The sequence below is a fragment of the Nicotiana tabacum genome, chromosome 10 (assembly GCF_000715075.1).
Source record: "Nicotiana tabacum cultivar K326 chromosome 10, ASM71507v2, whole genome shotgun sequence".
NCBI classification, from domain to species: domain Eukaryota; kingdom Viridiplantae; phylum Streptophyta; class Magnoliopsida; order Solanales; family Solanaceae; genus Nicotiana; species Nicotiana tabacum.
Window position 1 is genome coordinate 160019251 of NC_134089.1, and position 26992 is coordinate 160046242.

The 26992-nt window shown below is 39.3% G+C and overlaps 1 protein-coding gene across 1 annotated transcript; it reads right to left on the reverse strand.

The window, feature by feature from the left end:
• Positions 1-19176: 19176 nt before the first annotated feature.
• LOC142165496 (uncharacterized) lies at positions 19177-20083 on the reverse strand. The gene is made up of 3 exons (XM_075224036.1): positions 19919-20083; positions 19379-19763; positions 19177-19205 (listed from the first exon to the last, which is right to left on the reverse strand). Exons 1-3 carry the CDS (start codon positions 20081-20083, stop codon positions 19177-19179), a joined length of 579 nt encoding a protein of 192 aa, XP_075080137.1.
• Between the last annotated feature and the right edge of the window lie 6909 nt (positions 20084-26992).

A 26992-nucleotide genomic window follows, 5' to 3' on the forward strand; every position in this document is an offset into this window, starting at 1 on the left:
TGATCGACTGGTTTTACCGCAAATACACCTTTGCCAAATTTAGGGGGTAATGATATCGGAAGGGCGCAACCACTCATTATAAGCGTTGCTATGGTATTTTGTTTGGCAAGAGTGGAATATGATGTTGAATATGCAGTTACAAGTTGTCACGTATTTGCAATTCATAAAGTAATGATTACAATAATTGCTCATAATTACAACGGCATTGAAGGAAAGCGATAACAGAAAGCATTAAAGAAAAGAAACAAAGAGCCAAGTCAGTTTCGTAATAGAAGAGAAATAAAGACATTAAATAAAGGCAATAAAGAAGCAGTAAAGTCACAAATAACATGAGATGGTAGAAGCCTAAAAGAAGTGTCCCCAGTAGAGTCGCCACACTGTCGCGCCCCCTTTTTCTCGCGAAATCGGGCTTGTGACATTTGGGAGGACATCTCGTTCCCTTTTGGGGAATTGGGTTTTGGAACTTGAAGAGTCGCCACCTAATGATTAAGTGCATTAGGACACTAAGAAGAGTTTGAGTTTGAAGAACCAGAGTTTGGGTAAGGGTTAGAAATTATCTCGAGGGGAAGGTGTTAGGCACCCCTCAAGATCCACTAGTGTGGTTCCCGGCCATGTTACAATTGTGACTTCACATAATCAAACAAGCATTTAAGGGCCTCGAATAGAAGGGGATTTTCACATATTATTGCAAGCAAATTGAAAGTTTGAAGAGAATAAAGAAAGCAGAAATTTTAAGGAAATAGTTCGAACAATAAAACAAGTTAAAAGAAAAGGGGTCCTAGGTTTACAAACAATATAGATCACATCAATGAAATCTGGTAATCACTCCTCAAAAAAGGGGTTACACGTGGTATTAGCGCACCGGTCATCATATCCATATCTACCCTTTCCCACCCCGTTAAGGTATTAAGCGCAGAATAGTATCGTTACTTATTGCATGTTAGTACATGCCTCAATCCTATCAGTCCCGGAGGCATTTGGGACTACTAGTCCTAAAAGGAAGGAAAATTTGGCTTTTCAGAGTTTTAAAAGGAAAAAGTTCTAGGCCGACAATCAAAACATATAAGGCAGGTATGAGGAGAACACATAACAGTTTAAAGGGCTCAAACATGCCTCCTCATTTAAAGAGACAAATTGACTAGCATGACTTACAAGTACTGGTTATGGTCTGAAATCAAATTAAAGCGTAGGATAGGCTGATTCATCACATATTTCTCAGATAAGGAGTTCGAATTAGCCTTCCCTGGTTGTAATTTATCAAAGACTGATGCAGTTAATCAATTACCTAATGGTTTGCCTAAGTGAGACCTATAGACATGATATCTAACAGGGCTTACTCCGATTTTACAGAAGGCTTACTGATTGTAGAAAACACATAAGTTCTGCGGATGTTAAACGACATTACTACTGATTTAGGCTTGTAGATGAAATAAACGAATCAGATTCAACTGGTTACTCCTATAGGCATGATTTCTAGGCATTGTTGGTTTTAAGACGATTATAAAAGTGCAGGGAGCCCTATAAACATGGTATCTAGAAGGCAGTTGATTATTGTTTTAACCTATAACCGTTTGCCTAATGATAGATAAAAAATGCAGAAGTGCAGAAACTATAGGTAGGATTTCTATATGACGTGCATGAATGCAGAAAACTATAGGCAGGATTTCTATATGACGTGCATGAATGCAGAAAACTTATAGGCAGGATTTCTATATGACGTGCATGAATGCAGAAAACTATAGGTAGGATTTCTATATGACGTGCATGAATGCAGAAAACATATAGGCAAGATTTCCATATGATATGCAAAAGTGTAGAAACTATAGGCAGGATTTCTATATGACATACGTAAGTGAAGAGCTTGTAAATAGTAACGCCTATGAGCATGTTGTCTACCCTTTGCATACATAGGTGACCCTCCCCTTTTCACAAGAACCCCATAAGTTATTATAACATTACAGACCAGAATGAATTAAGAAAAGTAAAATTACATCAGAATTAAGCTACAACCAAGGAGCCTAATTCAGACTCAAGTTCCAACAATATGAGGTGAACCAACTTCCAGGATCAGGTTTCCAAAGCCTTCTTATTTGGGATGTGTCAAAATTCCTCAAGAGACTCAAATGGACTCTAGGCAGTGCTTACAACCCAAATATATTGCAGAATTAAGAGCATAGTGCAGTGTGGAAATGCCAGCCCTCAGATGTCCAAGTTCAGAGGGAACTCAAGGTCCCAAAGCAAGGCTCATAAGAGGGGGCAGAACTTAGAATCTAAGAGTAAGTGTAAGTGCACAAGGGGAAAATCAGGGAAAGCCATAGCAGGCTGGTGGTCATGCCCAAAAATCAGGAGTGCTGGCACACTCCTAACTAGCCTATTAGCCACATTTTGAGAGTTGGGATCTATTGAGGATCAGGTTCAGACCTAAGCAGCAATTTGGATGTTGTCAGTCCATGAACCTTAACTCAAACACATAGAAGGGAGTGGGGTATAGGGAGTTCATATCAAACAACAGATGCAAAGAGAGAGTAGCATATTCAATACAGAACATGAACAACAAAGTAGACAGGAATGTAGCAACTGTAAAATAAACACATAGGGATGGTGCTGAAATCGAAATTAAGTCATACCAATTTTAGGGAAACAAATAAATGAAAGCTGAAGTCTTGTAAACCAAATTGCAAGCAAACAGAACAAAAGATCTCAGAAGAGAGTAGAGTATTATAAGAGTATTGAAATTGAGAGGTGTGTGTGTAAAGTATTGAATTCGAAGTGTTGAACTGAAGGTTCAAGGTGTCTAAGTGCAGAAGGGTCGTGCCCCTTTTATAGCACAGAAAACAAGTAAGAAAAGGTAAGGGAATAGTCTTCAATCAATCACACAGAATCTCCCTTCAATTAAGGGATTCTGATTTCAAACGGGTAGAAGACAATTAAGGAAAAAATTTTGATTAAAAACTTTTCAAAGTAGCACAAAAAGGGTAAATACATAGAAGTTATTTAAGGCAAAAGTCCAATGATACATGGCTTGGAAAAATAAGGAATGGGAATCAATCAAACAGCCAGGGAAATCAAAATTACAAGTTCAATTCGAATGAACCAAGTCAGAAAAAGGTAAAGGAGGTTCAATTAGAGAAAATCAGTAACAATCAATCAAACCCTATTAAAAGGAATTCGGAATCAATCAATAGTTGGCAAAACCCTTTTGAAAGAAGAATTTCTCATATATAAAGCACACAAATATGTGAATCAAGAAGGAACTGTCATGTTACTTAGAAAAGAGTCAAACATAGAAAGGTTCAGAATCATAAGCAAAGGGATACAAGTTCAGTTTGTAGACTCATAATGAGTCTGAGAGTCCAGGGTCCCAAAGTGAAACCCTAACTCAAACATAAAATCAAAATTGCCCAAGGAAACCCTAAATACTAGGGTTTAAACTTGGATCAGACATGAAGGTGAGAAGGCAAGTCATTGAAAACAGACTCAAAGGTCTGTTTCAGAGCCTCATGAGAAACAAAACAAATATGATAGCAGGTTTGAAACAACAAGGAAAGAAAATTGATTTAAAGCATGAAGAACATGTTTTAAGAAAAGTTCGAAACTTAAGCAAGTTCAAAAGAGAAGGAGTGATACAAACTTAGGTAAAACAGATGAATCATGCTTAGTAAGAACACAAACATAGTCCAGTAAAGCAAACAACATCAAAGAACTCACAGTAAACACATATAGTAAAAGAGTAAGGAAAACATAACACGGATTAACATGCGAGTACAGGAGAAAAGAAAGTATAAGAATAGTACATGCATAGTAAAAGAAGTCATACGAGCATAACACAGACAAACACACATAAAGAAAAAACAGAAAGAATCAGAAAGACATTTTGAAGAAATCTTTCAAAAACCCTAAATCGAAGACAAACGATTTTGAAAAGAAAATTTGGGGAAAACACTTTAAAAATCAAGTACAACATAGATACAACATAGATCTAAGAAAACAAACAAAGAAAAACCTAGAATAGCTTAGGGTTTCGGCGAAATCCTAAAAATGAGAAAGGCTAGGAAGAAGGTCCGATCTTGAGTCGGATGAGTTAGAATCAGGCTCCTAATGCTTGAATATGCTGGAGCATGGCCGGAAAGGCCTCAAAACCATGGATCTGAGAAGATATGAGCGGACACCGTTGAGTTCAGACCTCAAAACATTGAACCCCAAACCTTTAAGAGTAAAGGGAGGTGAGTACAGGCCGTCAATGGCCTGAGAAGCCATGGATTCCAGTAAGGTTGTGGTTGAAAGGGGGTGAGAGAGGCTAGGGTTTTACGAACCTTAGAGAGAGTTTGAGAGAGGGAGAGTATTCAAAGGCGACTGACAGAACGAAATGGGGGGATTAGGGTAGGGTTAGGTGAATTAAAAAGGAAATGGGCAATCGTGGTCGTTGATCAAAAGGATCAACAGCCTGGATTAAAAGAAAACCGGGCGGGTTGGATAAATGGGTAAAGGGGTTGGGTTAAATCGGAATTAGGCCAGTCCAATTTGGATTCAGAATTGGGTCAATTTTAGGCTAAAATTTAAATGTAAATGGGGCTACAATTGAAACAAATTGGGGCTATATATTAAATAGCCAGTTTTTTCCTTTATTTTTATAAAAAATATAAAAATAATTTTGAATGCAAATTAAAGGTACTGGGTCAGTTAATAATACGTCAATATTAATTTAAAAATACTGGAACCAATTTTATAATTATAAAAATATTATTAATCGTAAACTAGGCTAAAATTGCAATTATATGCAATTTATTCTTTTAAATACCAAATAAATTTGTAAAAATGTACAAAAATTATTTTAACTATATTTTGGTATAAATATAGGAATAAAATAAATTATTCACCAAAATTGATGATTTTGGGAATAATTATGGATTTTGTACTGCTAAAACAGACAATAAATTGATTTTAAAATCTTTAAAAATTAGAGAAAAAAAAATCAAAACTCTTGGGCATGCTATTTTGAAAGCATTTTGTATAAAAATACATAGAGAAAAATTGGGTATCAATAGCATCTGGTGCTTCCTATTTTTCAACTGAGTTAAAGGGTTAGAGGTTGAATTTTGGCTTGAGAGAGTTTGCGTTAATAACTGGTCTTAGATGTTTTATCGAAGTGACAGACTTTGGTTACACTCCGGATTATGACAGTAAGATAATAAGGAGTTATTTTTCAAACAAGGAAAAAGTGGAGAAGTCATACCTAACACAAATTGTAACAAACAAAAGCTGGGTAAAGGATGAGGACATAATCAAGTTATGTATTCTATATCTCATAGAATTATTCATCTGTCCTTCAGACAAAGACAATGTTGGGTTGGTAGACCATTTTAGGTTTTATTTGGTGGACTCTGGACAGTATGCGACATATGCATGGGGTATTGAGTCTTACAAACAGTTGATTGAATCAGTGAGGCACAAGCTCAATCATTTTCTTCATTCTTATCTCATTCGAGGATTCGCACTAGCTATGCAAGCATGGTTGTTTGAGTGTTGCTCTACCATCAACATTGATATAGCTATAAGAGTTGCTAATTCAATCCCTCGCATACTTAACTGGTCAGCTAGTAAGGACAAGATATGGTTAGCTGTAATTGAAGATAGAATGATCAAACCTGAATTTATCAAGGTAAATGGTTTTTATTTATGAATATACAATTTAATACAAATTATCTACAATTTGTATACATATTCTGTTTAGTCAAGATAATTTGTTTTTTTCATCCAGTTCACCAAAATAACTGAAGCACCTGAAGAGCTTTCTATGATGTCTTTGCCTAATAAAGTTGAGTATATACTTGAAGAATTTGAACACATTTCTGAGGATCCGAAAATCGATGCTCCTTCATTGGAACCCAAAGAGTCAATTGGAAAAGAGGACAAGAAGTCTATTCTTAAACAAATTAGAAAATTAAAAAAAGGTCTTGAGAAGGTAACATGTATACATAAAATTGCATATGTTCTTTAATGTATGTTAAGCCATATTTTGAAGCTAACTCTCTATATTTTTAATATGTAGGTTGGTTCAGATCTTACATCTTTCAAGAAAGATGTCTTTGAAGAACTAGGTAGCCTTCGAGCGCTACTAAATGAGTCAATCAAGTCTGTTTTGCAGGCGATAAATAGTCAAAATAATAACATTGATGCCAAGGTAATATTTATCAATTTATTCATTTATCAAAATTATTTCTGTCACCTTTAAGCTATATTGTTATTCATAAAATAGATATCCTAACTAATATAAAACTTTCAGTTTATTGGGAGTTCTACAGAAAATGCTGACCACCCAAAAGAAAAGAACAATCAACAATTTTAGTGTACTAGTGGAGAACCAGTGCTTGCCAGTAGCAACAAAACTTGTATATACAAAAATTCATACATTTTATCTACATATTAACTACAAGCTATCTACATCATATATACAACATATCTTCAAAAATATCTACAGTATGTTTACAACATATCTACAATATATATACAATTAAATACAGTATATTTACATAGATCTACAGATATTATGACAACCTGGCCAGTTGTGTCATGAGTTACCGCTCTATTTTCCCCCTTTTTGCTTCATTATGCTTTGTTTGTCTGTGTTATGAGGTATTGGGTTGGTCGGATCCAATCCGGAATGATTTTGGTAAGGCTTGAGACACTTAGTCTCTTTTGAGGAAGCTTAAGTTGGAAAAGTCAACCGGATGTTGACTTATGTGTTAGAGGGCTCGGATGTGAGTTTCGATGGTTCGGGTAGCTTCGGGAAGTGATTTGGGACTTAGGAGCGCGATCGGAATGAGTTTTGGAAGTTCGGAGTAGATTTAGGCTTGAATTGGCGAAGTTGACATTTTGGCGATTTTCGGTTGGTAGGCAAGATTTTGATATAGGGGTCGGAATGGAATTCAGAGAGTTACAATAGTTCTGTTGTGTCATTTGAGTGCGTGTGTAAAATTTCAGGTCATTCGGACGTGGTTTGGTTGGGTTTTTGATCAAAAACATAATTCCGATGTGTTTTGGTTGGTTTGATGTTGTTTGAGGTGTTTTGAAGATTGGAATAAGTTTGAATAAGTTTTTAGGATATGTTGGTGCTTTTGGTTGAGGTCCCGGGGGGCCCGGGTGATTTCGGATGGTTGACGGAGAGTTTGAGAAATTGCTGCAGCTGGAGATATTTTTGTTGCTTCTGGTATTTCCGCACCTGCGGATTGGGAACCGCAGGTGCGACGCCGCATATGCGAAAGAGAGGTCGCAGAAGCAGAATCTGGAGGAGTTGGCAGGAACCGCAGATGCGGTTGTGGGACCGCACCTGCGAAGGCGCAGATGCGGAAATGCATCGCATATGCAGTTTTGGTAACTTAAGTGAGGACGGCAGATGCGGTGGTCTGACCACAGAAGCGGTACTGCAGAAACGGAATATTGCTCGCAGATGCGAAAATGTCTGGGCAGAAGTTATAAATTGTGTCCTTCGCAATTTTGAGCTATTTTCACCATTTCTAATTTGGCTTGGGAGCTTTTTGGACGATTTTGAAGAGGGATTTCAAGGGAACTTCAATGAGGTAAGGAATTTGGACTTAAAACTCGTTCCTATGCTATTATTTCATGGATTAGAGCTATGATTAATGGAATTTAAGGGCTAAAATTGGGGAAACTAGGGCTTGGGAACTTAGACCTTTGATTGAGGAATCGAAGGATCATTTGAGGTTGAATTTCAGAACATTTGATATATATGAACTCGTGGGGAGATAAGGAACCTATTGATGTGAAAATTATTGAATTCCAAGACGTGGGACCGGGGGTCGGGTTTTGTTACTTTCGGGATTTGTGTCGTATTTTGATTATTTTCACTTGAGTTTCGTTCCCTTAGCATATTTTGACGTCCTCGTTCTGATTTTGGATAGATTCGACGTGAGTGGAGGCCGATTCGAAAGGCAAAGGTGTCGCGAGTTATAGATTTGACCAGTTCGAGGTGAGTAATGATTGTAAATGATGTTTTGAGGGTATGAAACCCCGGACTTGCATATCGTGGTGCTATATTGAGGTGACGCACACATATGATGACGAGCGTGGGGTCGCGCACTATTGGGTATTATGACTTAGTCCGTCTCGAATGACTATTTTACCGTGTATTTGGCTGAAATATATTTGTTATCATCATGATTTGGGCTAAATTCCATATTTGGGCCTTGTGCCAACTATTTTAACCCTTCAGGGATTTTTACTGGTATTTCCTTACCGTTTTGACTTTATACTTGAACTCAGTCATGTTATATTTCACTGTTTTTCGTACTCAGCCATGTTTACTCTGTTTTAACACTTACATGATCTTTTAAATGATATTTGGGCTGAGAATCATGTTTTATTATTGCCCGAGTGGCTTGTGAGGATTTTGACTAAGTAAGGCCAATGGCCTATGTTGTGAGGAAACATTTGATATTGATTATGAGGCCGAGGGCCAGAGATATGCATGCCACGAGGTGGCTTGATTGATATGAGGTCGATGGCCTAGTGATGATGCCACGAGGTGGCTTGATATTGTGCTTGGGCTATAAGGGGCCCCTCTAGAAGTTTGCACACCCCCAGTGAACGCGGGTACCCATTGTGATCTGAGATTGAGCCCGAGGGGCTGGTACTGTTCTGAGATTGAGCCCGAGGGGCGAACCTTTATGTGTTTATCTTTTCTTAATTTCCTGTCAATTACCATGCTTAATTATTGAAAAAGGCTTTTCATGAAGTTAAATTTGAGTCAAAGGATTTTTACCTATCTTTCACTGGTTTACTGTTTTAATGGTTTTACTGCTTCATTATAGCATGCTTTTGTGCCTTATGTGATTTCCTGCTTTCAGTCTTTATTTATGATTATTACTCACTGAGTTGGAGTACTCACTTTACTCCCTACACTCTGTGTGCAGATTTAGGCGTATATGGTCCCGCTCCCTAGTGTTGTTCATTCCGGCTCAGGCGGATCCGAGGAGTCTCTAGGTAGCTGTTGGCGTTCGCAATCCGGAGCTCTTCCCTATCTTACTTCTTCATGTTCTTGGTTTTCTGTATTAAACTCTGTAGTTTGATTTGGAGTATTCTGGATTGTTTAGATGCTCATGACTAGTGACACCCCGGTATCGGGCTGTGTTGGGTTATTTTTCACGAATCATGCTATTATCTATTAATTTTGGATTAACTTATCATGCTTTAGATTTATTTCTTACGGTTTAACTATTAATAATTGGACATGAGAAGTGTCGGATGGCCTTATCTTCACGAGAATCGCCATCACGATTGGGTCCGGGTTTAGGGTCGTGACAAGTTGGTATTAGAGCCTAGGTTGCATAGGTCTCACGAGTCATGAGCAGGTTTAGTAGAGTCTCGCGGATCGGTACGGAGACATCTGTATTTATCCTCGAGAGGCTGCAGAACCTTTAGGAAAAACTTCATATTTTTGAAATTATTGTCGTACGAATTTGTTGATCCGAGTACTAAACTTTTGTTGTTATATTCTCTCGCAAATGGTGAGGACACACGATACCAGTTAGGATGGACGACCACCAGTACCATCAACTGTGGCCACCAGAGGTCGTGTTCGTGGTAGGGGCAGAGCAGCTAGGGCAGCACCTGCAGATCCACCAACTGCCCCGGTTTAGGATCAGGTCCCAATTATGGACGCTCCATCAGCACCAGCTAAGGCAACAGCTGTGCCCATTGTGATTTCGGGTCTTCAGAAGGCCTTGGCTCAGATATTATCATTTTACACTGGCCTTGCTCAAGCGGTTTCAGCCACTACAGCCGCCGCTACTTCTCAGGCTGGGGGACGCAATCAGACTCCCGCCGCTCGCACACCTGAGCAGGTCGTGTAGGGACTTCAGACTCTGGGGGCACATCTAGCCCAGCCAGTTACAGCTGCTCAAAACTATGTAGTTCCTACTATGCCAGAGGATGAGCAGTGTAGGTTGGAGAGATTTGGTAGATTTCACCCTCCGACATTCAGTGGTGTAGAGGGTGATGATGCCTAGGGTTTCTTAGATAAGTGTTAGAGGATACTTTGTACAGCGGATATTCTGGAGACCAGCGGCGTCACTTTCACTACTTATCAATTTTCTGGAGTTGCCTTCACTTGGTAGGAGGCTTTTGAGAGGCATAGGCCTGTTGGTGCAGCACCCCTTGTCTGGCAACAGTTCTCCGTTCTCGTTCTGGAGAAGTATGTGCCGCAGTCTCGCAGAGAAGAGCTGCGTAGGGAGTTTGAGTGGTTGCATCAGAGAGAGATGACTATGGCGCAATACGAGATGAGGTTCTCTGAGTTTCTCGTCATGCTATTTTGATGGTTCCGACAGATAGAGAGGATTAGGAGGTTTGTGGATGGACTCACTTATCAGCTTCGTATTCTCTTGACCAGGGAGAGGGTGATTGGTGCTACCTTTGGGGAAGTTGTAGATATTGCTCGGGAGATTGAGTCTATCCGTCGTTAGGAGCGCGAGGAGAGGGAGGCCAAAAGGCCTCGAGGATCTGGTAGTTATAGCGGTACTTCTTCGAGAGGTCAGTTTCAGCATGGCAGAGGCCATCCATTTAGGCATGCTTAGCCAGCTCGCCTAGGTTATTGTAGGGCATCATCGGGTCATGGTTCTCATAGTTCTCATCATGGCCAGTCATCACTTAGTGCCCTTCCAGCTTAGAGTTCGTCCCGTACTCCATCAGTTCAGGGCTCTTCTATGCTGAGTGCATCTGCTAGTCACTCCGGTGCAAGGGGTTCCCTTCAGTCCCCTTCTCCAGTACCTAGGAGTTGTTATGAGTGTGGTGAGATGGGTCATATATGGAGGCAGTGCCCTCATCGTCTTGCGAGCTCATCTCAGCAGAGGGGTCGGTCATCAACTTCAGAGCCAGTTACTTCACCACCACTCGTCCAGCCAGCTAGGGGTGGAGGTCAGTCAGCTAGGGGTCGCCCTAGAGGGGGAGGTCGATCAGGTGGCGGTCAGGACCGATTCTATACACTTTCGGGCAAACCCGATGCTATTTCTTCAGATTCTGTTATTACAGGTATTATTTCAGTCTGCCACAGAGATGCCTCTGTATTATTTGATCCCCGTTCCACCTTTTCTTATGTGTCATCATACTTTGCTCATTATTTGGGTATGCCCCGTGAGTTTCTTATTTCACTTGTTCATGTATCTAATCCGGTGGGCGATACTGTTGTTGTAGACTATGTGTACCGGTCATGTGTGGTGACTATTGGGGGTTTAGAGACCCGTGTAGATCTTTTATTATTGTGTATGGTGAATTTCGATGTCATTTTGGGCATGGATTGGCTATCTCCACGTCGTGCTATTCTGGAGTGTCATGCTAAGACAGTCACATTGGCTATACCGGGTGTGCCACGAATCGAGTGGCGAGGTGTGACTGATTATGTTCCCAGTAAAGTGATCTCATTCTTGAAAGCCCAGCGTATGGTTGGGAAGGGTTGTCTTTCGTATTTAGCCTTTGTGAGGAATGTCGGTGCTGAGACTTCCTGTATTGATTATGTTCCAATTGTGAGGGATTTTCCCGATGTGTTTCCTGCAGAGCTGTCGGGCATGCCACCGAATAGGGATATTGATTTTGGTATAGACCCGGTGCCGGTCACTCAGCCCATTTCTATTCCGCTGTATCGTATAACACCAGTGGAGTTGAAGGAATTAAAGGAGCAGCTTTAGGAACTCTTTAATAAAGGGTTCATTCGGCCTAGTGTGTCACCTTGGGGTGCGCCGGTTCTATTTGTGAAGAAGAAGGATGTCACTATGAGGATGTGCATTGATTATAGGCAATTGAACAAGGTAACAATTAAGAACAAGTATCCTTTCCCTCGCATTGATAATTTATTCGACCAGCTTCAGGGAGCGAGAGTGTTCTCCAAGATTGATCTCCGTTCAGGTTATCACCAGTTGAAGATCAGGGACTCGGATATTCTTAAGACAGCTTTCAGGACCCGATACGGTCATTATGAGTTCTTGGTGATGTCTTTTGGGTTGACCAATGCCCCAACAGTGTTCATGCATTTGATGAATAATGTGTTTCGGCCTTATCTTGACTCGTTTGTCATAGTCTTCATTGATGATATTCTGGTATATTCGCATAGTCAGAAGGAGCACGCGGAGCATTTGAGAGTTGTGTTATAGAGATTGAGAGAGGACAATCTTTATGCAAAATTCTCTAAGTGTGAGTTTTGGCTTAGTTTAGTGGCTTTCTTAGGGCACGTGGTGTCTGATGAGGATATTCAGGTTGATCCGAAGAAGATAAAGGCGGTGCAGAGTTGGCCCAAACCGTCCTCAGCCATAGAGATTTGCAGCTTTCTTGGTTTGGCAGGCTATTATCGCCAGTTTGTTCAGGGATTCTCATCTATCGCATCGCCCTTGACCAAGTTGACTCAGAAGGGTGCTTCATTTGTATGGTCGAACGAGTGTGAGGAGAGCTTTCAGAAGCTCAAGACAGCTTTGACCATAGCTCTAGTGTTAGATTTGCCATCTGCTTCAGGTTCATATACCATGTATTATGATGCTTCGAGAGTTGGTATTGGTTGTGTATTGATGCAGGAGGGTAGAGTTATTGCTTATGCTTCTCGTCAGTTGAAGCCCCATGAGAAAAACTACCCTGTTCATGATTTGGAGTTCGCTGTCATAGTTCACACGTTGAAGATTTGGAGGCATTACTTGTATGGTGTGTCTTGTGAGGTGTTTACTGATCATCGTAGCCTCCAGCACTTGTTTAATCAGAAGTATCTTGATTTGAGGTAGCGGAGATGGTTAGAGTTGCTAAAGGATTATAATATCACTATATTGTACCATCTGGGAAAGGCCAATGTGGTGGTCGATGCCTTGAGCCGAAAGGTGATGAGTATGGGGAGTTTGGCATATATTCTAGTTGGGGAGAGACCTCTTGCAATTGATGTTCAGGCCTTGGCCAATCGGTTCGTGAGGTTAGATATTTTGGAGCTTAGTTGGGTATTGGCTTGTGTGGTTTCTCGGTCTTCCTTATATGATCGCATCAGAGAGCGCCAGTATGATGATCCGCATTTGCTTGTCCTTAAGGACAGAGTTCAGCATGATGATGCTAGAGATGTGACCATTGGTGATGATAGGGTGTTGAGGATGCAGGGCCGGATTTGTGTGCCCAATGTGGATGGGCTTCGGGAGTTATTTCTAGAGGAGGCCCATAGCTCGCGGTATTCCATTCTTCCGGGTGCCACGAAGATGTATCAGGATTTGAGGTAGCACTATTTGTGGAGGAGAATGAAGAAAGACATTGTGGGATTTGTAGCTCAGTGTCTCAATTGTTAGCAGGTGAAATATAAGCATCAGAGACCGGGTGACTTGTTTCAGCGGATAGATATTCCAGAGTGGAAGTGGGAGAGGATCACTATGGACTTTGTAGTTGGACTTCCACAGAGTTTGAAGAAGTTCGATGCTATTTGGGTGATTGTGGATCGGCTGACCAAGTCCACGCACTTCATTCCTATGTGTCCTACCTATTCTTCAGAGCGGTTAGCAGAGATCAATATTCAGGATATTGTTCGTTTGCATGGTGTCCTAGTTTCCATCATTTCAGATAGAGGCACTCAGTTTACTTCGCAGTTTTGGAGGTCTATGCAGCGAGAGCTGGGTACTCAGGTTGAGTTGAGCACAACTTTTCACCCTCAGACGGACGAGCAGTCCGAGCACACTATTCAGATATTGGAGGACATGTTGCATGCTTGTGTCACTGATTTCGGAGGGTCATGGGATCAGTTTCTACCACTTGTAGAGTTTTCTTATAACAACAACTACCAGTCGAGTATTCAGATGGTTCCATATGAGGCTTTGTATGGGAGGCGGTGTAGATCTCCAGTTGGTTGGTTCGAGCCCGGTGAGGCTAGGCTATTGGGGACAGACGTGGTGTAGGATGCTTTGGAAAAGGTGAAGGTGATTTAGGAGAGGCTTCGTATAGCGCAGTCACGGCAAAAGAGTTATGTTGACAGAAAGGTTCGAGATGTGTCCTACATAGTTGGTGAGACGGTTCGGTTGAAGGTTTCACCCATAAAGGGTGTTATGAGATTTGGGAAGAGAGGGAAATTGAGTACGCGGTTCATTGAGCCTTTTAAGGTGCTTCGGAGGATTGGGGAGGTGGCTTATGAGCTTGCTTTGCCACCTAGATTATCGAGTGTGCATCTGGTATTTCATGTTTCTATGCTCCGAAAGTATATTGGGGATCCATCTCATGTTCTAGATTTCAGCACGGTTCAATTGGACGATGATTTGACCTATGATGTGGAGCCAGTAGCTATTTTGGGTCGTCAGGTTCGAAAGTTGAGGTCGAAGGATATAGTTTCAGTGAAAGTGCAATGGAAAGGTCGGCCCGTGGAGGAGGCTACCTGGGAGACCGAGCGGGAGATGCGGAGAAGATATCCTCACCTATTTGAGACTTCAGGTATGTCTCTTGACTCGTTCGAGGACGGACATTTGTTTAAGTTGGGGAGGATGTGACAACCTGGCCAGTCATCTCATGAGTTACCGCTCTGTTTTCCTCCTTTCTACTTCTTTATGCTTTGTTTATCCGTGTTACGAGGTATCGGGTTGGTCGGATCGAATCTGGAATGATTTTAGTAAAGTTTGAGACACTTAGTCTCTTTTGAGGAAGCTTAAGTTGGAAAAGTCAGCCGGATGTTGACTTATGTGTTAGAGGGCTCGGATGTGAGTTTTGATGGTTCGGTTAGCTTCGGGAGGTGATTTGGGACTTTGGAGCGCGATCGGAATGAGTTTTGGAAGTTCGAAGTAGATTTAGGCTTGAATTGGCGAAGTTGACATTTTGGCGATTTTCGGTTGGTAGGCGAGATTTTGATATAGATGTTGAAATGGAACTCCGAGAGTTGCGGTAGTTTCGTTTTGTCATTTGGGATGTGTGTGCAAAATTTCAGGTCATTCGGACGTGGTTTGGTTGGATTTTTTATCAAAAGCGTAATTCGGAAGATTTTGGAAAGTTAAGCTTGAATCCAATGTGTTTTGGTTGGTTTGATGTTGTTTGAGGTGTTTTGAAGATTGGAATAAGTTTGAATAAGGTTTTAGGATATGTTGGTGCTTTTGGTTGAGGTCCCGGGGGCCTCGGGGTGATTTCAGATGGTTGACGGAGAGTTTGAGAAATTGTTGCAGCTGCAGATTTTTTGCTGCTTCTGATATTTCCGCACCTGCGAATTGGGAACCGCAGGTGCGACACCGCATATGCGGAAGAGAGGTCGCAGAATCAGAGTTTGGAGGAGTTGGCAGGAGCCGCAGATGCGGTTGTGGGACCGCACCTGCGAAGGCGCAGATGCGGGAAATGCATCGCAAATGCGATTTTGGTAACTTAAGTGAGGATGAAAGATACGGTGTTGGTCGCAGATGCAAAAATGTCTGGGCAGAAGGTATAAATTGTGTCCTTCGCGATTTTGAGTTATTTTCACCATTTCTAATTCGGCTTTGGAGCTTTTTGGATGATTTTGAATAGGGATTTCAAGGAAACTTCATTGAGGTAAGGAATTTGGACCTAAAACTCGTTCATATGCTATTATTTCACGGATTAGAGCTATGATTAATGGAATTTAAGGGCTAAAATTGGGGAAACTACGGCTTTGATTGAGGAATTGAAGGACCATTTGAGATTGGATTTCAGAACTTTTGATATGTATGAACTTTTGGGGAGATAAGGAACCTATTGATGTAAAAATTATTGAATTCCGAGATGTGGGCCCAGGGGTCGTGTTTTGGTAATTTCGGGATTTGTGTCATATTTTGATTATTTTCACTTAGGCTTCGTTCCCTTAGCATATTTTGACGTCCTTATTCTGATTTTGGATAGATTCGACATGAGTGGAGGCCGATTCGAGGGGCAAAGGTGTCGCAAGTTAGAGATTTTACCGGTTCGAGATGAGTAATGATTGTAAATGATGTTCTGAGGGTATGAAATTAACCCCGAATTTGCACATCGTGGTGCTATATTGAGGTGATGCACACGCTTGATGACGAGCGTAGGGTTGTGCACTGTTGGGGATTGTGACTTAGTCCGTCCCGAATGACTATTTTACCGCGTATTTGATACGCAAAGATTTTCTGCTTTCAGTCTTTATTTATGATTATTACTCACTGAGTTGGAGTAGTCACTTTACTCCATGCACCATGTGTGCAGATTTAGGTGTATCTGGTTCCGCTCCCGAGTGCTGATCATTCCAGCTCAGGCGTATCCGAGGAGTCTCTAGGTAGCTAGTTGGTGTTCGTAGCCCGAAGCTCTTCCCTATCTTACTTCTTCATGTTCTTGGTTTTCTGTATTAAACTCTGTAGTTTGATTTGGAGTATTCCGGATTGTTTAGATGCTCATGACTAGTGACACCCTGTATCGGGCTGTGTTGGGTTATTTTCTGTTAATTTTGGATTATCTTATCATGCTTTAGATTTATTTCTTACGGTTTAACTGTTAATAATTGGATATGAGAAGTGTCGGCTGGCCTTATTATCACGAGAGGCGCCATCACGACCCAGTCTGGGTTTAGGGTCGTCATAGATATATGTATATCTCTATAATATAACTACATATCTCCTAAAACTATCAAGCAACTACTATCCATTATAATTCAAATTCTTTAATGAAAAAACAAGGCATGTGAATGACATGGAAAATAATGAGAATCTTCCGGCACGTGTTGATTTATATTCCCATTTTGAAGGTGCAGTTGATGAAGAAAATGCATGTATGAAATTGTATTCAGAAATTTTTGCTTTCTGTTTCAATTTTTTTACTATTCTATTAAGCTAGATATACTAAATGTAACAGTGAGGGAACATATGCATGCACAATCTCCAATTTACGGAGTCACAGTAACAATTTAAGGATAACAGAAGAATGAGGAAGATGTTAATGTAGGTGAAGAAGCCGAGTATGTAAATGTAGGTGATTCGGACGACTCCAAAGGTGAGAAGAAGGAGGTTACACTTGATGATTTTGAGCTGCCAGATAACTTCTCCTAGTTGGTTAAGTTCGGCGATCCTAACCAAGATAAAACAACACCTGTGCATCAAGGTAGAACAAGGCAGCCTGGAAAGCATGTCTGATCACCATTTCTCCCTTTATACAGTTCTGGTGGTAGCACTTTGGTTGGACCGTCAATTTTTCACCTGAAGCACCCATTTACTAGTGTTATTGGTCAAGATGTTGATCCTGAGTTGTTGGAAGAATTCAACAAGTGGTTATACTTTGGTACCGACACAGCTTCAAAAAGGTTACTTTTCACAATTTGACCCTTTGATTCCAATATTCATCTTTTAGATATCTACTTCATTCAACAAATTTATTTTAATTTCTATTTGTTTAAATAGGAGGAAGGCTCTATATTTTATAAAGGATAACCAAATTAAGCCATGGTTTGATCTTGGAGTGGAAAAGGTTGATAAAAAGGAGTGGTTCTATAATATGGCACACCCCGGATAAGTCCTCAACCACTCGGTAAACTCATACTAAAAAATATGTAGTTATTTTGTTGAAGTTTTTTTTATTTGTATCTATAACACTGTTATAGTGCCATCTCCAGTATATGTAGTTATTGTGTAGATATATTCGAGATATTCTGTATAAATGCTTACCAACAAACTGAATTGTAGGTATATTGTAGATGTTTTGTAGATAATTTGTATTAATGCCTAATATCGAACGGAATTGTACTTAGTTTGTATATATATATCGTAGATAATTTGTAATAATGATCAAAAACAAATAAAATTGTAGTTTTTCTGTGGATATTCTGTAGATAATTTATAATACCGATTTAAAATAAAATGTAATTGTAGTTATTTTGTAGATAATTACCAAAAGGAATAAATTAAATGCAATCTATTTTTGTTGCAGCACATTGATGTTATAATGTACTACTTGAGGAAAAGAGGAAAGTATGACCCCCACAACAAGATAAGGTTTATTACCATTGATTGTATGTTCAAGACTAGAATTGAACAAATTTATAATAAGTTCATCAATTCTCCTCAAGAAAAGAAGTTTGTTGTTGTCAAACCCCAGGACGTCGTAGCAGAATACATATTGGGGTACAAATTACTCGCAAATGTTGCATGGGATCAATTTGATTATGTGATCATGCCCGTCAACATTGTAGAAAAATTTCGCTGGTTGTTGGTTATTTTTTACATTGCCGATAAGGTTCTTTATGTGTATGATTCTATGGTCTCTTCACATAATCACACTATTGTTGAATCTGTAGTCACCAAGTTTTCTGTTATGATCCCCCTTTACATGTCATGCACCAGTTTTTATGGCAAGCGTTCAGACATCAACTTTAAGAACACAAAGGCATACATTGAAAAAGTTGTTACCGACCCTATTGACATTCAGTGGATCGTTGGAGAGATACCCCATCAAAAAGAAGGATCACTGTATGAAAAATCTTATTTCTTTCTATCTATTTAACATTTTTTTGTTCATTGTTTGCTAAACATTGACACATTTATTTTTGCAGCGACTGTGGTGTATATGTTGCTGCCTTTGCAGAGTATGTCAGCATTAGAGACCTAGTAGTTCCTGCGGATGACCTTTCTGATATTGATCAACATCGTAGACGCTATGGAGTGCTACTGTGGGACTACACTAGGAAGAAACAAGAGAATCGTGCAATTAGTGAAAGTGAGGTGACTGACAGATTAGCAAGGAAAAAAGGTGCACCAGTTGTGAACGAGAAAATACAAGTCCTGAGGAAGAAGAATTAGTTACAATTTTTTGTATGGAACATGTAGTTAAATTGTTTAGTTGCAACTAGTTTTGTAGAAAAATAGTAGACAAGTTTATGAACAAGATTGTTGAAGTTTAATTGTAGCAGATTTGTGCTACAATTATTTTACCTTTTGTTTTTTTTATTTTATCCAGTATAGTAGTTCGATCAATGGGGAAACATTCTATTGTTTTTATATTCACTTGTTGAAAGTAAACAGTACTTGATCTAATTATTGTTACTGGTTAACTCCTTTTCAACTTAATTATTATATAGTTACTCTGTCAACTCCAGATTATGTAGTTATTTTGTAGTTTTTTTGTAGATAAATTGTAAGGATCATTAACAACTATCGATGGGTGCTAGAGATAATAAAACAATTGTGTTTTATATATATAGAAATCATTCACAAACCAATCAAGCTATGAAAGTACTAACTCAATACAGAATACTAATTAAACAAAATAATTTCAAACTAACTACATTAAGAGTTGAAGGTGCCTCAACTATTACACATAAAATATAATTCTCTTGAATTCATCAACAATTTTTATGAAAAATTCAGTTTACTACATAAAATTTTATTTCTTTTTGTGAGAATTCTTGCAAGATCCTTTGTTATACCCTTGTACTCCGCAGTTGCCACATAAAACCTTGTACTTCTTTGATTTACTTCATCATATATTTTGTATCTTTGTTTTTGAGGTCTTCCTGGCTGTCTTTTCCCACCTGAAGGTGGATTTACAACTTCTGGCATATTCCATTTGCTTTCATCAAGTAGGGGATTTACTGGTATTTCATAAGTACGCAAGAGGCTCTCCCTTGTGTAATAAGGAGAACAATATTGTTCATAAGACTCATCTTTGTGCCTTAAAGCAGCCAAAGCATGTGGACAAGGAAGTTCATCAAGCTGGAATTGTCCACAACTACATCTCTTATTTTCAAGACAAACAATATAGCGTCTCACACCATCTAGTACTGTATGGATGTAATCTGTTGAAGCCCTCACCTACAATTACATTACAAACAAAAAACAATTCATATACGGTTAAATACAAAATATCTACAAATTATCTACATTGAATTTTTGATATTTTATTTTGATGCAATAAATGGTCAGATCTTACTCTAAGCTTGTGCGACAATGTTCTGTTGTCATCCAACTTTGAATTTAATCCCAAGGTATGTAAATGTACCATTTGCTTTCAATAACTTTTCATTAGTCCAACGTTTAAGAAGAGTCCTCATATACTCTAATAGTTCTACTATCGGCAGCTCTCTTGCATCTTTTGTTACAACATTCAACGACTCTGCAATGTTTGATGTCATAGTCCAAGTTCTGTTCACCGTAGCATGTACTCGAGACCATCTATGATAGTGTCACACCTCCTTTTTGCGCGCCCGCCCCGAAGGGTAAGATGCGCGAGGGGAGTTTTTCCAATTTAAGTGACAATATTCGAAATGGAATTATTTATTTAATTCAGAGTCGCCACTTGGGAAAGGTTTGGCTTTTGATGTCCCAAGTCACCGGTTTATCTTGAATCCCAAATCGAGGAAATTTTCGACTTTTCCAAATGAAGTCTGCGAACCAGAAATTCTAAGTAAGGAATTCTGTTGACCCGAGGGAAGGTGTTAGGCACCCTCGAATCCCGTGGTTCTAGCACGGTCGCTTAAATTGTTATAATGGCTAAATATCTGATTTAAATACATGTTATGACTTACGCGCTTTTATTAAGTTTAAACCGCTTTTATTATTATCATTTATTTTTATAGAATTGCAACGTCGTGAAAATGCATCTCGAACAACGTCACAATCAATGCACCCGTAGTTGTTAACACATTTCGACTCCGTTGAGATTTGAATTTGGGTCACATAAATGCGCACCCGAATTTAAGAATGTAATTTAATTAAGTCGCGCCTAAAAAGTCTAACGCGTTATTATCTTTGGGGAAGGCAGTGGAATTCACTAAACAGTCCATCCCAAATTCTAAGTATTTATTATGGTTAATCATTGAGGGCCCCGCAATTTGCATTTTTTATTTAGCGAGGCTCGTCTCATTATTTTAGAAGAGGATATCCTAAAGTGACTACATTTCTATTGTGTTTGTCTCTAATAAAATGAAAGAAAGAGGATTACAGGCTGATTACATGCTTGACCAACTTCGGATCCTTATTTGACTATCTGATTTTATGAGGCGTGAATTATTTTGTGCTTTATTTCATGGATGAACATGTTGTTAATTGGTCAGGGGGAATTAATATACAAGATCAATATAACTACTAAAAGCTTATGATAAATGTTCTTCAGATCCGAGTTTGAAACCCGCTTATTTAAACCAAGTCAATAGGATTATCCTATCGAAAACTATTGCTAATAGAGTTTGAACAGGATCATGTGAACTACCTACAAAGATTCAATAAAATCCAACATCATATCTGGCAAGATTAAGGGCATTTTATTCTATACATACAGAATATTAGTTGAAAGATTACCTAATTATCTGTGTGCCAAAACAGTCATACATGCCTTATCAGACAATCCATTAAGCAAAACGAAATCACAATTTAGGGTGAACTAAGCTGCGATTAAGTACAAGGCTACCTAATGTGCTTCTTTTGTTGAATCACAAACTAAACAAATTACATAAATCTAATAGTATTCATAAAAAAAACTGTAATTGCAGCAAGCGAATGATTAAACTCCTGCATATCTTTGATTTCATGCTTTCATTGTTACATCAGATGCAAGTCTTAGTATGTACCTGGATATGGGATACAACAGAAGAAGCAAGGGGTCAGTAGAGCAATAGAAGCAATACCAAATAGCAGCAGTAACAGCAGGTACCAATAGAACAAAATCCCAGTGCAAGAGGCCACTAAAGCCAATGGAGGAATGGCAGAATGAAGCAAATTCCCAGTAGTATGGAATCAGAGATCCAGGCAATCCAATTCCAGGAGAAACAAACAATACAAATCCAAACAATAGACTTAGCCGATACTTGAAAGAAGACAGAACTGATTTGGACAGTTTGAACAAACTAAGAATCGAACAAACAGTAGGAAGAAAGCAGCTTCTGATTTTTTGTGATATCCCTCTCCCTATCTCCTTTCTTTTCAAAATCTAATGTCAATATTTAGTTTTGAAATTATACTGAAGTTATCAAAAGAAATCTTTTCCAGTTCTCTCTGTCTGTCTGTGTGTGTTAATATGTATGTATTTCAGCTCTCTCCTCTCCAATCTATCCTCTCTCTTATGTCTGTCTTCTATCTTTTTCCTTAACAATTCCCCCTGTCTCTATGTCTATCCCCCTTATCCCTCAATGTGCCTCCCTTTTATAAGCCTTAAACTTAGCCCTTTAATAGCCTGTTTAGACCATCCGAATACCCTCCCATGTGCTGCCCCTTTTCAGTTTCCACTTAGCTAATTAAGTATAAACAAAACCCCATGATATTCCCTTGGCAGGCTTACCTTTAGTAATGTTTATTATTTCTGAAACTAAAGTAGGGTGTGGGCAGCAAGATGTAGTCTGACAGCACATGCTGTCAAACTATTTAATTCAAAAGCACTTAGGCAGGGCACAGGCTGTGCACAAAATGCACATGTTGTGCATAAGTGCACATGCTCTCTAATTTCAGAACTGTGACTAGACAGAACATTGATTTTTACATTTCTGATTCAAATTACTAATTATAAGCAAGCATACTCAGTTCCTAATTGATTCAAACAAATGCTTAGCAGAAGTAAGTCGATTCGTTATTGTTCGGACAACTGAAACTAATTGACGACATATGTCGACTCGACTATACTAGTTATAACACATACAATCGTAACCAAAAATCAGACATTTAACAGTATCGACACATGATTTGAATTATACTGACTAAGCAAAGTGGTACTCGAGGAATCAGTTGATCAGTCAACATTTGAAGCTCAATTATTCGCACAGCACATACATACATACGCATTATCAGAATAGGAGAGGGATTCAAACAAACACAGAGGTTCAGGTAAAGTGGACAAACAAAAGTTGATAAAATTTCAAAGACACAAATTAAAACAAAACATGAACAGACTTTTAATCAATCACATGGACTAACAGAAATAAGAAAAGAAAAAGCAAAACTCACCTTCAATCTCGAAAAATCAAAAGCCTTAACTTGGACTCGGACAGACCTTTCTTAAGGCTGAACGGACTTTAATCGAAGTGTTTCTCAGATGAGAAACACTTTGATTAAGGTCCATTAGACCTTAATCCCTTCGGCTTGAACAAGACACGGACCATCGACGAGGACCTTTAAAGTTTCAAAAGTTAGATCCGGGATTCGTGCTTCTCTGGTCAGATTCGGACCAAACCAAGCATGGTTTGGTCACGAGGGGGGTCCGGGGACTGCCTGGTATGAATTTAGGGCAGATCGGGGTAGATCGAGTTTTGACTCGAATCTTCAAATGAAGATTCGAGAAGGTGGGATGGGATTCGAGGTATGTGGTTGGTGGATTTGGGTTCAGGACGGTGAGGAGCATCTATGGTGTTAAAGGTAGGGTCACCGGCGTCCATGCCACCGGGCTTCTGGTGAAGGGAGATGGGGGCGGCTAGGATTTGAAGGGGAAAGGTTTGGTGAGGACGAAGGCTGGGGTATCGGATAGGGGGGGCAGGGTATGGTAAGGGGCTTATATATGGAATGGGTGGGTTGATCTCAGCCGTCGGATCAATCGAAATCAATGGCTTGGATCTGAAGGCTTAGGGGAAACAGTGTCGTTTCATCCAAAGGGGGTTTGGGTTGGTCCGGGTGGAAATGGGTCGGGTTTATCATGGGTTGTGAGGAGGTGATCTTGGCCGTTGATCATTCAGAGATCAACGGCTCAGATCAGACTCAACCATTACGACGTCGTTTAGACGTCCTTGGTGTCAGCTGGACTGGACTGGGTTGCACGGGGTTTTGGGCTGAGTTTGTTTGGGCCAATTTGTTTAAAATTGGCCCAAGTCCGAAAAGATTTCTTTCTTTCTTCCTTTTTTTTTATTATTATTTTATTTTCTTCTTTATTTTAAAAACAAAAACCTAAGTAAATCAAATTAAAATTAAATAAACACTTAATACAATTGTTTGCACACACCTTAAAATATTTTAGAACAGGTAAAATCAAGCAAGAACAAAATCACGGACAAAGATGCCTATTTATGATTTTTTATTTAACAACCGGATTACGGTTCAAATTATGCATGACACATACATTTTTTGTATTTTGTTTTAATAAAAAAAATGGGCAAAAAATCATAAATAATTAACAAAGTGCCATGTAAAAATCCGAAAATTGTACAGCAGGACCAATTGTTATTACTTTTTATTTCTTTTGGAGTGATTGTCGCGCGAAACAAAAATCACGTGCTCACAGCTGCCCCTCTTTGTTCGGGAACACGAAGAGTTTTCGTGCAAAGATAAAGTGAGCGTGTATGAGCGATTTTTGCCTATGGACTACTCTGTGTGAAGCATGTTTTTGAAAGATCTGACCGAATCTTGCTTCAAAGATTTCCTACATATCCTGGGCTAAACAGGAATCAGGTCAATGTAGTTCGGGAAGTTTTGGTAGCTGGGACTACCATGGGATTGCAATGCTTGTTGTTACTGCTGTTGCTGTTGTCACTGCTGCGTCACTGACCGCCTTATTACAACCAAAGGAAAATTGGAAACTGAACTAACTACTTATATGCATGTCAACTGCTAGTTACAAGATTCCTATCTATGATTCTTTTGCGACTTGATCTTGGGTCTTAGCTGATTCTGCTTGTAGACTCCGATCTGAATCTTGATGCTTGCGAGTTACGGCGACTTGTTCAATCTTTGGGATACTGAGTGAAACGCGACTGGCAGAGTTCAGGACCTTAATCAAATGTTGGAGTCGATACGCCTTCCATTTACTCTGATATCTCGGGACATCTTCTTTTGTTTTTTTTCTTTTTTGACTCTGAGTTGAGACTCATCTCGTGGGTCAATTCGATCCGTGTAGCTTGAGGTTAGACCTGCGGGAGAAAACAAACAAACAAACGAAATTTTCTGCCCCAGTTTCACTAGGAAAATTTCGTGAATTATTCGCCAGGAAGTTCATGAAATTGATGAAGGAAGATAAAAATGCTCAGTTCAGGGTTGGAGCCCTAATACCGACTAGCTGGGGAGAAGTTCAGTTTTAGAGTTGAAACTCTAATACTGACCAACTGGGGAAAAGTTCAGCTTAAAGGTTTAAAACCCTAATGCTGACTAAAGGAAAATGTCAGTTTAGGGTTTAAAACCCTAATACTGATTACAGGAAACAGTTCAGTTTAGGGTTTAAAACCCTAATGCTGATTAAAAGAAACAGTTCAGTTTAGGGTTTAAAACCCTAATGCTGACTGAATGGGAAAGAGTTCAGTTTTAGGGTTTAAAACCCTAATGCTGACTAAAGGGAACGAGTTCATTTAGGGTTTAAAACCCTAATGCTGACTGAAAGGAAAAAGATCAGTTTAGGGTTTAAAACCCTAATGCTGACTAAAGGGAAAAGTTCAGTTTAGGGTTTAAAACCCTAATGCTGACTAAATGGAAAAAGTGCAGTTTAGGGTTTGAAACACTAATGCTGACTGAAAGGAAAAGTTCAGTTTAGGGTTTAAAACCCTAATGCTGACTAAAAGGAAAAAGTTCAGTTTAGGGTTTAAAACCCTAACGCTGATTACATGGAAAAGCTCAGTTTAGGGTTTAAAACCCTAATGCTTGCTGAATGGAAAAAGTTCAGTTTAGGGTTTAAAACCCTAATGCTGACTTAAAGGAAAAATTCAGTTTAGGGTTTAAAACCCTAATGCTGATTGCATGGAGAAGCTCAGTTTAGGGTTTAAAACCCTAATGCTGGCTGAAAGGAAAAAAGTTCAGTTTAGGGTTTAAAACCCTAATGCTGACTAAAGGAAAAATTCAGTTCAGGGTTTAAAACCCTAATGCTGATTGCATGGAAAAGCTCAGTTTAGGGTTTAAAACCCTAATGCTGGCTGAAAGGAAAGAGTTCAGTTTAGGGTTTAAAACCCTAATGCTGACTGCATGGAAAAGCTCAGTTTAGGGTTTAAAACCCTAATGCTGGCTGAAAGGAAAAAAGTTTAGTTTAGGGTTTAAAACCCTAATGCTGACTAAAGGAAAAATTCAGTTTAGGGTTTAAAACCCTAATGCTGATTGCATGGAAAAGCTCAGTTTAGGGTTTAAAACCCTAATGCTGGCTGAATGGAAAAAGTTCAGTTTAGGGTTTAAAACCCTAATGCTGACTGCATGGAAAAGCTCAGTTTAGGGTTTAAAACCCTAATGCTGGCTGAATGAAAGAGTTCAGTTTAGGGTTTAAAACCCTAATGCTGACTAAATGGAAAAATTCAGTTTAGGGTTTAAAACCCTAATGCTGATTGCATGGAAAAGTTCAGTTTAGGATTTAAAACCCTAATGCTGGCTGAATGGAAAAAAGTTCAGTTTAGGGTTTAAAACCCCAATGCTGATTAAAGGAAAAAGGTCAGTTTAGGGTTTAAAACCCCAATGCTGACTGCATGGAAAAGCTCAGTTTAGGGTTTAAAACCCTAATGCTGGCTGAAAGGAAAAAAGTTCAGTTTAGGGTTTAAAACCCTAATGCTGACTAAAGGAAAAATTTAGTTTAGGGTTTAAAACCCTAATGCTGATTGCATGGAAAAGCTCAGTTTAGGGTTTAAAGCCCTAATGTTGGCTGAATGGAAAAAAGTTCAGTTTAGGGTTTAAAACCCTAATGCTGACTAAAGGAAAATTCAGTTTAGGGTTTAAAACCCTAATGCTGGCTGAATGGAAAAAGTTCAGTTTAGGGTTTAAAACCCTAATGCTGATTAAAGGAAACAGTTCAGTTTAGGGTTTAAAACCCTAATGCTGACTGAATGGGAACGAGTTCAGTTTTAGGGTTTAAAACCCTAATGCTGACTAAAGGGAAAGAGTTCATTTAGGGTTTAAAACCCTAATGCTGACTGAAAGGAAAAAGTTCAGTTTAGGGTTTAAAACCCTAATGCTGACTAAAGGGAAAAGTTCAGTTTAGGGTTTTAAAACCCTAATGCTGACTAAATGGAAAAAGTGCAGTTTAGGGTTTGAAACCCTAATGCTGACTGAAAGGAAAAGTTCAGTTTAGGGTTTAAAACCCTAATGCTGACTAAAAGGAAAAAGTTCAGTTTAGGGTTTAAAACCTTAACGCTGATTACATGGAAAAGCTCAGTTTAGGGTTT